Raw genomic sequence first — 15735 nt, forward strand, 5'->3', positions numbered from 1 at the left:
CTATGAATTTGGGTGTGTGCATACACATATCTATCATTATGCCCATGAAAATGTTCTTTAAGAGAACAGAAAAATCAATTAGGCTTACAGAGTATGACATGCTGTTTGTTCAGATGAATCACCGCCACAGCTCAAGACCCGAGATGCATTTAGAGAGATAAAACTGAAGTCACAATTATCTGAGCAATGAGCTGATAAAGGCATATGGCTCCAGGATGATGTCTTTCACTGCCTTTTTCAAAAATTATTGCCTTAGTCATAGGGGGACAGGATGATTTGGAAAGGCTGAGAAAGGCTCAAACTCCAAAGGCTCACAGAAAATTACAAAGATGAAAAATGAGGGACATTTAAGAGAATACAGTTCAAAAGAATGAGAGATTTGACATGGAGAAAAATGAAAAATAGCTACAAATTAGTAATTTAGTCAGGCAATGTACATAAGTTTTAAGCAATCATGAGTTGTAAACTTTCTGAAGAAATACAGAGTCCTCTCCGTCCAACATCTGCAGTTTGTCCGGAATACCACAACTTTTAGGAGATGGGAACATCTTAGGTTTCTATCATGTGAAGGTTTGATTGCACTGGACCATAAAAGAGTCTTCCACATGACCAATATCACAGTGGAATACAGAGCCATCAAAGGCAGGTACCAAGCTGAAGCGAGTAGAAACAAATAATTCAGATTGTGTGTCAGCACAGAAGTCTTAGCAAGCCTAAGATGGAGATTAATGATGTGAATAAGTCTCCTGAGGTAAAGAAGGAGCTGGCATGGATCTGGAGAGCTACTGTCCCTCTTGTGGTTTCAGGCTCCCTGGTCTCCAAAAAAAAAAAAAAAATGTTAGCACATCACTTCTCACTTCTTTATAAGTGTTAATTATTTAACTGCCTTTGTTGATTATTTTGAGCAACTGGCTAATAAATGTGGAACAATTGGCTGTCCAAATGTAGGAGTTCATTTACTGTTCAGGCCTTGACATCAATGGAAACCCTGTCAACATCGTGACTGGAAGGCTAACACAGGAAGAATATCACAGATGCACAGAGGTTACATATTATGCTCTGTAAAGCCGTGCTCCAGACAAAAACTGATATTAGAGTTACAATTAGTCACATATCTTTCCAGAAAGTTGCTTAAATTCTGTGTTAAATGTGTCATTTGGGTAAGTTTAAGTGTGTGTGTATGGAGGGGGGTGCTTTGTATGTACACACAGGCACACATGTACATATACCTATGCATGAAGCATGAAGGTCAGAGATTTGAAAGTGACTTTTCAAGTTTTCTTTTCAGACTCAGTCTGAGCCTGATAGACTAGCTTGCTAAGAACAGCTGAGCAACAGCATTCAGCATTTCTCTTGCTCCCGTTCTTTGCTGCATCAAATCTTGGTTTAACAGGAACCCATTGCAACTTCCAGTATTTTACTCTACTTCTAGATATTCAAACTCATGTGTTCTTGCTTGCACTTCAAGCACTTTACTAAAGGAGACATCCCTCCTGATGCTATGTTATATTTATCTATCTATTTTGTGTTTAATTTTAAATATACTCTGAGAGTGTCATTACATCATTTACCCTTTCCCTTTCCTTCCTAAAAATGCTATCATTTTTTCCTTTCAAATGCATGGGTCCTTTATTTTTCTTTAATATTTTGTTAATGAGTGTCTGTGTGTACATACGTATGTATGTATGTATGTGTGTGTGTTCATATTTATAAATATAACATAATTTGTCTGTATAATACTCGTATATATGTTTTCAAAAGTTCCATGAGGTATTTGGTATTGATTAATCCTTTGGTATACTCACCCCTTGGAAAAACCATTTCTCCATCCTTAGTGTTCCTTCATTGCCTGCAGTTTTGTGTAGAGTTGAGGTCGAATTTTTGAGCTTCCTCCTGCCCTCTTCCCTGTCCATGTTAGCATATTTATTGATGCTTGTTGGTGCATGTTATAATTAAGGAATAATGTTGGTGAACATTACGATGAAGCTTCTGCTATTTCTGGACATTTCAAGACAAAAATCTCACAGCAAATGTCCAGTTCCTCTTACTCTGAGAATTTTCCCCATATTCTGCAACAATCCCTGGGCTTTAGTTGAGAAGATGTGGAGGTTTCTTTTAGTTCTTTTTTCTTACATTAATGCATTCAAATCATTTATTCTGAAAGGTCTTCTGCTACATTTACAATTTATCAGTCTTCTTAATCACAGTGTGTTTGAAAGTACTTTGTGAGGTATTTGTTTCTCTGCCGGGTTTCAGTTGTTTTGTTTAGAAAAAAAAAAAAAAAGCTGACTTTTTTTGAACACTTTTCTGGGCCATTCTATTTGGAATCTTTCCAGGCACTGAGCACAAACCACTGGGCACCTATGACTTCCTGCCAAAACAGACTCTTTAATATTATTTCTGTAGCTTGAATAAATTAAGATAAAAGGAAAAAGGGAAGCATTAGCAACATTGTAATCTTACCAGAAAGTGTTATTTATTTATTTTTAGTAATAAAGAATATTATATTACCCAAGGGGATTTGCTTGGTTTTCTGTCATTTGACAGTGGTTGCTACATGTTCTTGTATACTTTCTTAGGTATTTTTATATACATAAAATAACTCTCACTTTAATACTGAATATTCATGTGAAACACTTAAAATGAGTTAATTAATTAAGAGTACATTTATAAACAGTTCCCTAAGTTTCACTTGCTAGGAAACCACTTCAGGGAATAAGCATCACGTTTTTCTTTTACTATCAGAGAGCTTACACATATTTTAGCACCTTTTCAAAGATGATTCTTTGTCTTTTGAAACGTAATAAGCAGAGCAAGTAATTGATTTAAATATCATTCAAAGAATATATAAGCTCTGGGCTTCTTTATTAATGTGGGTCTGAAATGATTCTGTCATATGAAGGTTGGGATAATGAGAGAAAAACAAGCATTTTCAGTGCAGATTGAAAGCTTTCCACACTTCCACTTCTCCCCCTAGTGGAAAGAAAACGTCATGCATGCTTCAGGCTTGCCAGTCGATTGTCCTTTAGAGAAAACTATTCCAGGTAAGTTGAGTTCAGTATTTTTTTTCCCCACAGAAACAAAAAAACAAGATTAAAGTGATAGAAAACTAAAACTACTGTTTAACTTGTGAATATTGAATTGTATTAATGTATCTTTTGTTACTTAAAATAATTGTTCAATATTTGTAATTAATGATTTTCTTTAGGGGATGTTGCAAAGAAAATCTCTTACCAAATACTGTATATATAAACCAAATGTCTGTAGTAACAATCATGATTTTTTTCTTAGTTATTATTACATGATTAGCGGGGTTTTTAAAAGTTAAACAAATCTCAGAAATCTTTGGGTTTCAAATATTCATATCCCTAATACCAGTTCAGAACATTTCTTGTATTACCCACGACCCTCTATGGGAATAAAACTATACCAAAAAAGGCATTTGAGCAATTTTCTTCCAAGAATCAAGAGAATAAAAGAAGAGCATTATAACTAGCAAATTACATCAAGATTCTCTCTTAGAAATGTGACTATGGTGGTTGTTGGTTATATAGAATACTTTTTCTGTCTAAAATTATAGTCTCTTTTATACAAGTAAAAATGATTAAACTCCGAGGGGAGAGTCAGTAGAATACAGAGAAAAAGTGAGAAGGGAGATATGAAATAAAGGAGAGAGGAAGATACCGCATTAGTAAGGAAGAAAGAAGCATCTGAACAGCATAGTAAATATGTAATTAATTATTATAATTAATTGGGGAGGCATCATTAATATAGCACTTCATAATTTACCTTCTGATACATAAACTATTTGTGTCTTTATTTTATAAACATCAGTTAAGACAACAAAGGAAAGACTAGCATATGAAATTTAGTCTTCCCTTAGTTACATATAATAAACATTCAAGCAAGTAGAACATAATACTAATCATTAGATCAAATTTTCTTCCTTTTATACTGTTTTTTCCTTTACTTTGTATTTTTTAACCTCATTACATTATTATATTCAATTTTTCTTTTGCCCATTCTCTGTCCTATTTTAGTATATGCTGTATAAATTCCCTATGAGTTTTGAGATAATGAAACATGTGCTCAGAAGTTTGTGTTAACAGAAAATATATCCCAAGGCTCTAAGTCTCCAAGCAGTGATATCTCCCTAAAACTTTTGCTTAAATATTAGAAATAAAAAAAACACTTTTTTAAATATCAAAATGACAATTGTCTGTAGCAGGAGCATGATTGAAAATAAGGGGGCAAAGGGACCAGGGGTGCCTCTTACTATGCTGTATTTGGCAGTGTTTTTGAACAACTCTTTCCATGAGTCAGAAATCCTGAGCAACAGCTGCAATTAGGGAAGATCGTCACTTTCAGTCGAGGTTCATGGGTGGGGGATGAGATGAGGGACAAAGGGAGAGGAGGGGGTGGAGATGAAGGCAGAGCACATCCTGTACAGTCATGACATCATCCTCCTGCTCACATATATACAGGGAATGGCCAGAGCATCTCTCACAGTTCACTCACTCTCAAAGCCAGCTGAAGGCAAGAAAAAGCACTGAGAGAGCTCCTTCAGTGTCTTTCTGATCCTGTGGACCTGCTTGTCAGAAGGCTGAGAGAAGATGATAGGAATGAACCTCCAGCTGGTGTGCCTGACTCTCCTGGCTTTCAGCTCCTGGAGTCTGTGCTCAGGTAAGCTCACAACTCCCTGAAGTGAGTGATTTCCCTCACAGTCTGCTGCTGCTCAGGTAAATGAATCCAGGAGGAATCCCACCCCCTAACCCTTCTGCCTTTTAGTGAAAGAAACTGTGACTGTAATGTTTCTCTCCTGTTCTGATTATAAGAGCTGAAACTATTGTTTTACCTTTTTAAAAATCGGTAAAGCAGTTCATGGGGTTTCAAGAAAATGCAACATACTCTCCTTTGCAATATAACTGCTAAAGGGGAAATCAGTAAGAGTACTAGAACAAGGATGAGAATTTGAATAGAGGCAGTGCTTATCAACAGGCAGACATGGAAAGATCTCATTCACAATACCTTATTCTCCTCATTTCTCATTGTTTCAGGTGGTGGCTATTCTCACCTTTGTGATTTTCCTCAAATTATTTTTAACTCTATATGTGTGTTAGGACATGGGAAATAAATATTAATAAATCAATGTGTTTCTAATGCAACAAAAAGGTGTCCCAAGTCCTTTGTGAATGTACATTTTATAGAATTCCACTGTGACAGTTGTGAGGTTAATAGAGCTGTTGCATTTTTAATGTAATTTAAGTTGGCACAACCTATAACCTTAAAATTGGTGTACTTCTATTTGTAAGAAATTTAACTTTAGGGTGTTCTGTATGTAACAGTTAGAAGGAAGAAATATATTGTTATCAGATATATTACCTCTTAAAAACAAAATAAGTTTAAGAGTAATATGAAATATTTTTGGCAATTGCAATGTATTTAACTAATAATTAGAGAATAATTGTACATCACATAACAGTGGAAAATCTCAGATAAATGAAGTAAAATCACTTGTATTTGTAAATATTGTACTTAGTGACCAGGACTATGAAGTGTTAGTTCAAACAAACATTTTTAAGTACAATGATAACTATCTAAATAGGTTGAACTTTGCTTAGGATGATGATATTGATATGAGCCTGTAAATATTTTATGAGCCAATGCAGTTTCCCATAACTATAATTTTATCACAGGAAAAAGCAGTTATAGATTCTAAAAATAGCTTATTAATTAAAAACTGTATATTAGCTTTGAAACCCATTTCTGTGTTGTGTACACGTTTTTAATGTGATAAACAAGATTAATTTTAACATTCATTCTGAGAAACAGGAAAGAAAACAAACCAACTGAGCAAAAATGTCACTGGGTTACCTCAGTTCATACAAGTACTTTCTCACTTGTTCGCACCAGGTGGGTTCCTGTGTTTTAAGGACCACATAGTTAATGATGGGGCAACTTTAAGCCCTGCATTCTTTTATCATGAGAGGCCAAGGGATAATAAATGCTCTGCAGGACCTTAGCATTTCTAAATTTTTGCTTCTCTAAACAAGACACACGAATGGAATCTGGGAAAATGTGTTCTGAAATTAATCAAGGATCTATTTTCAATAGGACTCACCGTGTGGTGATGGAGAGCTCTGCCTTTGCTTAAGCCTTCTCCTCACTAGCTTGTGAAAAATTGAAAGCACACAACTCAAACCTCTTGTGTAAAACAAACTGATTCTCTCAAAGACAATTTTACAGATGACATTTGCAGTGAAGTAAAACTCACTTTTGCTTTTATTCTAAAATTACCAATGGATAAATCCCTGAAGCTTTGTCATGAGAAAAAAAAAAGCAATACCTGCATTCATATTTTATTATGTTCTTTATTACATGCATATTTTGTATGTGTGAGCTATTGCTGGTAAGAATAAGATAGCGCAGGTTTTTGATAAGGTTTACATTATACAATATAACTAAATGTTTTACTGAGATCCAGTGAATAGATGATTCTAAAGCATAAATACTTAGCAAATTAAGATGTACTTATTTTCTCAGAAGTGATTTTACTATTATAGCTGTCAGCATAAAATTAAGCTGTGATATGGTTTATATGAATATTGCTTTGAAGAAATTATATGAAGAAGACAATAAGCTTAAAGACTAGTCCTTTAAAGTAATTTGAATGATGGTGGTTTCAATATAATCGTATGATATGTGATTACACAGTAAGCAAGCCTGTGATTCTGACTTTATTTAGATTCAGAAGAAGATGTGAGAACACTGGAGGCAGATCTCTTGACAAATATGCATGCATCGAAGGTAACTTTTTCTTTTTTTACCACAGTAGAAAGCTATATGAATATCCACTCTGAACTTCATATTATTTTCTACAGTCAGTGGAAATAGGTGTAGCTACCTACCTCAAAGCTATAAGGGTCTTCAGGAGACATTTCCTATTTGAGAGATTATTATTATTTTTTGTTCTTCTAAGCATTCACATGTGTTGATATGAGAAAATGTCTATAGGACTGTCAGTTTGTATTTTCCAAATTTAAGGAAGCAGCCACAAATAATGGAGTGAAGACAGGTAAATATGCTTAAAGTAAATGGTTTTTATCATTATTATATTGTCGTGATAAAAGGTTAACTACCTGCAGTTAAAAAAACAAGTGAAACCTAATTGAACTTGTTATGTGTTCTGGTTGATTGTGGAAAATAAGAAACTATTTCCTAAAACATAGCAACACGGGGAGGAAATAAGGCACAGAAGAAAGCTATGGACAGGCAAGCATTCACCTTGACAGCCAGTCCTAAAGCCTTGACATCTTACCTAGTCACTCTTAAGCAACTTAGTTATTTTAAGTGCAAAGTTTGGTGCCGAGAGCCTATAGATTTATGGTTCTCTGATAGGTTCTTAGAAACTCCACTTCCTATGAGAGGCTTTACATTCTCCACCTTTTAAAACTATTAGCCACATATTTTTAATATTTGTTCAGTAAGTTCAGTAAAGTTCTGGATTTTGAGCAAAATTCTGCCACCTTGAGAGCACTTTTTCTATTTACCAGGTAATACACCTTGTATCAAAAATGATGGTTAGAATACAAGTCTCCTATGAGTGGATAGGGAGGATTTTTTTAGGTGAACCCATCTCTCAGTACATGGAGAAGTAAACACAGTTATAACAAGGCTGGGGTCTAGCAGTTATGATAAAAAGTGATCAAGACTCTGCCCTAAATTTTGATGCAATATTCTAAATGACTTCTTCCATACAGATTGCTTCTGGAATTGAATGACCATATTCTAGGGACAAAGTTTTCAGTATACAAGGGCAATTTTACTCTGTTTGGTACTAAACAAAAAGGAAAGATTCATTCTGTAAGTGTGTTTTTGAGAGCACATGATATTGTTGCATTACGACTAAAAAGTAGCCTCTTTATAAGTCTGCTTGATGAATTTAGTTAATGTTAATAAAATCCATTTGTGTAATTGTAACAGCTGCTTTGTTTACTATTCAACCAGGTCACAATGACTATAGTCTTTTTCATGTCTAAGGTAGAAAGATGTGGGTAATCTATCAGTACTCTCTTAGCTTACCTATTAAGCACTTTGTGTCTTACAATAAGATTCATTTTCAAAATTGTAAATGTGCATTGTTTACACATATATGCTCCAAATAATTTTCAAAATATGGCAACATTTTGCAAGTGCTACCATCCCCAGTACATGTGAGAATTTGGGTTTCCCTCTCTGACCAAGCAAACGTAAGAAAAGTAAATTCAGTATCTAGAATGATGTCATCTTTTCCACTGAAGACAATTTTGTGCAATGGTGTTATTCAGTCAGTCTAAAACAATCCAAGAGGAAGTATTTACATCTTTGAGTTGACTCAGTTTAACTTAGGTAACTAAGACACATCTTTGAGAAGAATCTATCCAAGTGTGAAACCTCTGCAATTTTCTGCTAGGATAAAAATAACAAGTGCCTTTTATGTTTTCCTATAAAATTGTTTATCATTTATGTCTGCCATTCAGTCATAATTTTGTATGTTTATAATACTATGTGAGAATTCTAAATATATGACTACTATAACCTAATAACTACATTTAAATTTTTAATGAGAATAGGATTTGATTCTATGTGAATAAGCTCTGTTTTAGGGTAATATGGTTAAGACAATTGAAATAATATTACTAAAACTATCGAGACAGAAAACTCCATAAAATTCAAATGGAAAGAATAAAAAGGGCAAACACAGGAGAATTTGTTTTCTCACAATACATTTTTCTGAAAAATTATCACCACTGGCATTGGAATATAGTGTCAGAAGGAAGTACAGTGTGTTATTTTTGTAATCGAACTCAAATCCTTGAATATAATAGTTCAGTGCATGCTTCTGAATAAGGAACTGGAATCCAGAATCTGTTACCAACTTTCATGTTGATTCTATTTAAGTTGTTAAAATTCTTCAATTAACCACCTGCTCAGTTTATCTGAGTTCAGTGAGGTTTCTACCACATCTCTTATGTGGCATTTAATGAGGAAACACACTTGAAAAGGATTATGCTAAGAATTCATTACTTGGATGTTAAATTCTTTTCAAATATATGATTAAATGTGTGTCTCGTTAGTAATCCTTTGATCCAGTTTTATTTCCTGGCAGGTCAGGGGCCAATGTGACATTTTGACAGACAGAAATTGATGTGATGTAGTCAGTTTCTTCAACATTTTGTCCTGCCCCCCCCAATTCCTGTGTTCAAATGTGTCTAGGAATCACATCTTAGTTTTCTATTCCATCCTCCCTTCCCCTTCTCTCTTCTCTCCTCTCCTCTCTGATCTTCTTTTTTTCTACTAATCTACATATATGTGCCATTGAATATTCACTTGTAAAGTCTCAGGATATTTTATTAAAAATTAACTTCTTTTCATGCTTTTGTAGCTAACAGAAATTCTTCTTAAAATAGTGGAGGTGTGTATATAGTTTTCACTTTACATGCTACCCATGGAGCCAGACTCAGCAATTTGTCTTTTCTTGCATTTGGGCATACACATGCACATACATATGTGTATGCTTACAACAGTAATAAGCAAACAAAAAGAATCCATGAACTTAAGAGTATAGGGAGACTTCAAGGGCTTCAAAGGAGAGTACCTAGGGGAGGATGGAGGAGGAGAAGGAGGAGGAAGTGATATAGTTCCATTCCAGTTTAAAAATATATTGAAAAAATAATTGAGGGCAGAACCAGTGTTCTAAGAAACTAATCTTAGACAACACTGAAATAGAAAATCTCGAAAGAAAGTTCCAAATTGAAATAGGATATAAATCGGTAAGAAGCAAGGTATGGTTGAAATAAAATGGAGAATGTTTTCTTCTAAAATATCAAACAAACTCAGAACATTGGCTGGACACCTTGTTGAAGACATGCAGTTGAAAAGATTATAAGCTTTTGAAAAGCAGGGTGAATATCCTTGTATTCATAGATTTCAATGTCTGGTAGTTAAGGGTATAATAAAAATTTTCGCCCATTTATAATTTTATTGCAGGTAGAAATTCAACAGTCAAAGCATGTTCCATACTCATCTGACATACTTTAATTGCAATACCGTTTTTTTTTTTTTTTTTAATTTTTAGATCAGCAAAGCAAATCCGCCCTCTTGGAAAATGACCCTGCTCAATGTTTGCAGCCTTATCAATAACCTGAACAGCCCGGCCGAGGAAGCGGGAGACATGCATGAGGATGACCTTCTTGGAAAAAGGAAACTTCCCCTTGTTCTGGATGGTTTTAGCTTGGAAGCAATGCTGACCATATTCCAGCTCCAGAAAATCTGCCGCAGCCGGGCCTTTCAACACTGGGAGGTAGAGGAGAACCCAAAGGCGGGCAGGGGAATCGTGCTACTGGGCTACCTTCTGGATTCAACCAGCACCCTGATGAGGTCATAATAGAGAGACTTAAAAAACCAGAAAGTGATAAACCATATTCTTAAATCAGTACCTCTTTTTTACTTCAAAGTTCCCCCAAATATTTGAAGATTAACAAACCCCTTTCTCTTCACTCTTAAAGGGGTGACACGTCTTAAGGTACATTTGAACCATATATGTAAACAGATGATATACTGAGACAGTTTTTTTCTATATTGGTAATAGGAACATGTATTAAGAAATGTAAAATAACCCCAACTGTTTTGTTAATATCAAAAATCCTCTGTACTTATATATAACAAGCACATTACAAAAGTTTAAAAGAGTTTTAGTTGCAACTTGGAGATTTCCAACTCAGTTACACAGGAATCATTTCTCTGATTTTGTAATTGATTATTTGGGCAAGTAAAATATTTCTTAATTTTTAAAACAATACAACAGGGCTCTCTCTCTCTCTCTCTCTCTCTCTCTCTCTCTCTCTCTCTCTCTCTCTCTCTCTCTCTTTCCCTCTCTCTTTCTCTCTCTCTCTGTCTCTCTCTCTCCCTCCCTAGCTCCCTCCCTCCCTTCCTCCCTCCCTCCCTCTGTGTGTGTGTGTGTGTGTGTGTGTGTGTGTGTGTGTGTGTGTATGTGTGCATGTGTGTGTCCATGGGCATGTGTGTATGACCAGGGTTGCATCTAACTTACTGAAGAAATAAAAAAGTAAAACATCATTAAAGGAATAGCTTTAAATATGCTGTAGATGTATAATTAGAATATTTATGTATTTTGGGTTTTTTACTTTTTTTTTCTGAGTCAAGGTCTTGTAGCTTTGTTGCACAGGCTGGCCTAAAATAAAACCATGTAGCCCAGAATGATCTCCACTTTGTCACAATCCTTCTGCCCCTGCCTCCCAAGTTCTAGTATCACATGCTTGCACTATTGTATCTGCTTGGCCTACCTTTAAAGGGGAAATCTGAATTTTTTAGTAAGAGACTTTATCAATGTTAAATTCTCCATAGGCACTTTAATTTTTATTGTTTTGATGTACAAGTCACTAAAAAATTTAAATAAAAATTAGAGCTTCCGGGAGAAGCATCACAAATTTGAACTGAAAGAAGAAAAACAAATGTGGAAGATAACTGAATGTTCCTAAAAAGAAAAATGGAATACTATTCCACTCTTCCAATGAGGGAAAACAATATTTTTCAGATCAAGTTCTAAGAGATTTGCTTCATACTTTACATGTGGGCTTCCAGCAACTTTGCAGATCCGATGGTTCCCTCCTTCTTAATGTAACAAGCCTGTGAGTGGCTACCACAGAGATATGCTGTGGAAGGAGAAAATGCCAGAATAACTGTTGGTGTTTATTCTAGCTGGTAAACAAACTGATGCTTTCCAGATGAAAAATCCAAAAAGACTAGTTCAGATTTACTTGTCCAACTCTTCAGCCTTTAATTTTAATTCCGGCAGAATGGTACAGTATTTACAACACTATTTAGCTCAATAAAACTCGAAAATTCAAATCTTAGCAGAGGGAAATGTCAATTATACCTTATTTATCCAGACAAGGAAGACCCCCCTCAATAAACTAATTAGCAAATAAGTCAATTGGACACAAGACCAGATCTCTTGTTATTTTAACCATTGAGTCATTTACAAATAAAATGATAGTATCGTGCTGAGCATGGTACAGGTAATTACAGACTGTCTTTGATGAAGTAAAGATTAAAAACTTACACTGCCTGCCAGTAGCTGCTTTGCTTTCCCTGAAACTGAATATCTGTGGTTGAAATAAAATACTTGGTGATAGGATGGTATGCTTGTGCATTACAGTTAAAATATCAATATTTGTTATTGGAACCACAGCGTTTAGGAGACAGCAGTAATCTGAAGAAATCTTAGATATTTAAACACAGTTTCCACATGTGTTGATCTCTATAACATCTAAGATCCTTGAAACAGGCAATTCATTCTTTGTTTAGGAAACTTGTCATTGCCATGACTTGCACGTCATGTCAGTAACTGATGAAAAATCAACATAAAATTCTGTTCCCTTCTTATTCAAATGGCATATCAGATTCAAAACTATATTATTGTAATGCATTTCATATTGTTTTTGGACTGCCATTCTGTATTCAAAATCTCAAAACTTATTTGAAGTTGTCTCTGGCATGGTTCCTCGGTTGGAAAATGTTAGAAAGCAGTAGGCTGGAGAACTCGGTAAGAATATAAACAATACAGAAAAAATATTAACTTATTTCATCTCACTCATTGATGAGCATTTGTTGTAAGGCAAAATGTTTCTTTGATCCTATAGGTGCAATGTGCCTAAAATAAATTAGGGTATAGAAAAATATCTGAAATCCATTTCATGCATCTAACTTGCTTTTGTGTTGCCTCTGTTTTAGATAATTCAGGAAGATATCCTCGATAATGGCAATGACAAAAGCGAGAAGGAAGAAGTGATAAAGAGAAAAATTCCTTATATTCTGAAGAGGCAGCTCTATGAGAACAAACCCAGAAGGCCCTATATTCTCAAGAGGGGCTCCTACTACTACTGAGAAAATCATTCTTGACATGTGATTGTGATTAATCCCCTCTTATCTAGATCTATACTATGTTTATCTAGATATATAATTCTATGTGTGTAAATGTGTTAGAACTTGATAATTTCATCTGTTCCACAATTGCACTTTCTTGGATGTGATTTTTCCTGCATTCATGTAAACTGAATGAAATGTTTTCAAATAAATGTAGATGTTGAGCATGATGTGTTCTGTATAATTGGAATAGATAATAATCTTATCATACGTAAAATGTTTTGTAATTTTACAAGATATGTTATGGGTCGTATGAACAGTCATGACATTTTAGCATTTTATAAAATAATATAAGAGATTATAACAGAATTGAGCACACATCATTAACCCAAAGCAAAACAATGGCACAATTTTAATTATTTGATTGCTTTATTATTAACTGAACAAAATATACACTGCTTTCCATAAGCTGCTAGCTTATCCCTCAATACAAAGCAAAGTTACTCGCATATAAAGACACATCTGAAAGAATTGTTAATGAAAAATCATTCTTTGTGCTTAACTCAGTGCATCGTTACCTGGATATTTTGCCTGTCAAATGAATTGATAGTTAATAAAAGTCAACAAGGCATTAGAATCAATTGCTTTATTGCAGATTTACTTATTCTATCAGTATACTTGTTCATTTACCCCCTCTCTTTTATACATTAACCTATAATATCATATATGCATTTTAATATCACTTAGGAATTTGCAATTAATATATTTTCTTATTGGGAAGGTATACTTAAGATAAGAAAATTGTGCATCTGATAATTCATCTTGACTTTCTTTTAAAATCATGGTTATGGGCTGATAAGACTTCATCTTATTGTTATCTGTAACTTTCTAAATTATTTTCTTTATTGGGTCCAGGAAGATGTACCCTTCTAGATCTGCAATCTATTCCACTGTTAACCATGAAGAATGAATTCAGAGCCCATTCTAGAGTCTTATTTAGAATGCTATGTTTTTGATGATATTATCTTTCTCCAAGCTTAATACAACTGAGATAAGGGTTTGCAAGAAGTTTACACATTTTACAGTTATCATCACCCATCTCTGATTTTTACCACGACTTCTACTATTTCATCATCCTTAGAGAGTCTACAAATCTATTTTCACATTTGTTTTGATTATTTGGGAATTTTACATCGTGAGTTCTCATCACACTCACTTCCCAGTCCTCTCAGACCTCCTGGTCCTCTTGCTTTCCCTTATGACCCTTCCCCACCTTGTAGTAGGAATTATATTTTGTATCTAGTATGAAAGACACACATCCCTGGTATCTATTTCCAAGTTGCAAGCCTAGACTGGACAAGTTTGAGGTATTCTAACTTACATCCAGCTATATGTTCTCTGTTACTTTCTGTTTCTCCAGACCACATGTTTGTGATCTATCTACTCTCCTGGGGGCTTCCTTCCTTTTCTCCTTCTTCTCAATCTCTCCTGTGATGCTCTCACTCAATCTTCAAGTTATGCCCTTCTTTCCCAACTGCTCAATAATGGCCTCTAGCCTTTTGTTATTTAATTGACTTTAAACTGGGAAGCAGAGTTTACATGGTACCACTAGGTGTATGTATGAAGCAACCAGATCTTAGGAGCCAGTATTTAGCATTTAAATACATAGCTGCAGCATGGGCCATACACATCATAAGTCTTTATGCTTAAAATTTTTCACAGAACCAGCCAAGAAAGCAAAGAATGTTATGGAGACTAAGAGTGTTCTATCAAATTTAGAATGTCCAGGTTTTACATGGGCAGCTGTGGGTCTCTTTTATTTCCTTAGCTGAGAAAAGTAATGTGAGCTCTATTTAAAGAAAGGTGAAATGGTTTGATTGCATACATATTATAAGGTATTATAGAATACATAGGAATGTGGTGGATCACATTAGCAACATACTACATTCAACTCTTAGTACGTACAGTGAACTTAATTTTCCTACAATAAAATTTTCTGATATATTATTAGACTATCATTAGTAGAGATCCCAATTTTCTCCTAACATACTTTTTCATTTATCTTCCTAGCCACTATACGTCATATTTCATCAGTAAGTTTATAAATAAATCCAGTATCATCTCCTATTTCAACTGTTAACTAGCTTTTCCTTGACACTATAATATAGAGTGCAAAGGTAGATGCAGATTCTAATCACTTCCATACATTTTTTTCTGGTTATTTTTTAAAACCTTCAGGTTATTTCAAATACAAGATTTATAGAAGAAAAAGTAAAAAACAGAAACTCTGATGAAAAATTATGAGAAGTTAAATGAAGTGTATCTACTCTATTTAACGAATTTAGGACTCATTAGCAAGATGTCAGTCTTTCTAAACTTGAGTTACAAACTTAATACAACGTCCAAATCTCTTGGTGAGTTATTAAGTGGCTATTGACAAGCTGAGTAGAGAGTTTATATTTAAAGAAAGAAGATCAAGACAAAAATAAAAGGTTACCTTAGAATTCTGACACCATCCTATTTCAAGGCTTACACCTCAATGTTATGTTAACTAAGGGAGTGTAGTTTTGAAAAAAAACAGTGGATTAAAAAATCAATTAAAAACAGTAGAAAGTAGAGATAAATCTATATAAAAATGATCATGTGGTGTTAAGAAAAGGGAAAAGATGACTCAATGGAAAAATGTCTTCTCACCAAATATGACCTCAATAACAGGACAGGTACATGCAATAAAATCTGCATAGAAATCCTCTACACTTAAAAACACTGGAAGATACATTATATACCAAGATGGAAAACACAAAACTCTAG

At 34.4% G+C, this 15735-nt stretch overlaps 1 protein-coding gene across 1 annotated transcript; it reads left to right on the forward strand.

Moving 5' to 3' along the window:
* Positions 1–4591: 4591 nt before the first annotated feature.
* NTS (neurotensin) lies at positions 4592–12945 on the forward strand (the record flags this gene model as incomplete). The annotated part of the gene is made up of 4 exons (XM_080935982.1): positions 4592–4683; positions 6746–6807; positions 10118–10342; positions 12793–12945. The coding sequence occupies exons 1-4, from the start codon at positions 4614–4616 to the stop codon at positions 12943–12945; spliced, it is 510 nt and encodes a 169-aa protein (XP_080792108.1). The 5' UTR covers positions 4592–4613.
* Between the last annotated feature and the right edge of the window lie 2790 nt (positions 12946–15735).

The sequence above is a fragment of the Micromys minutus genome (assembly GCF_963924665.1).
Source record: "Micromys minutus genome assembly, chromosome: 22".
Lineage (NCBI taxonomy): Eukaryota > Metazoa > Chordata > Mammalia > Rodentia > Muridae > Micromys > Micromys minutus.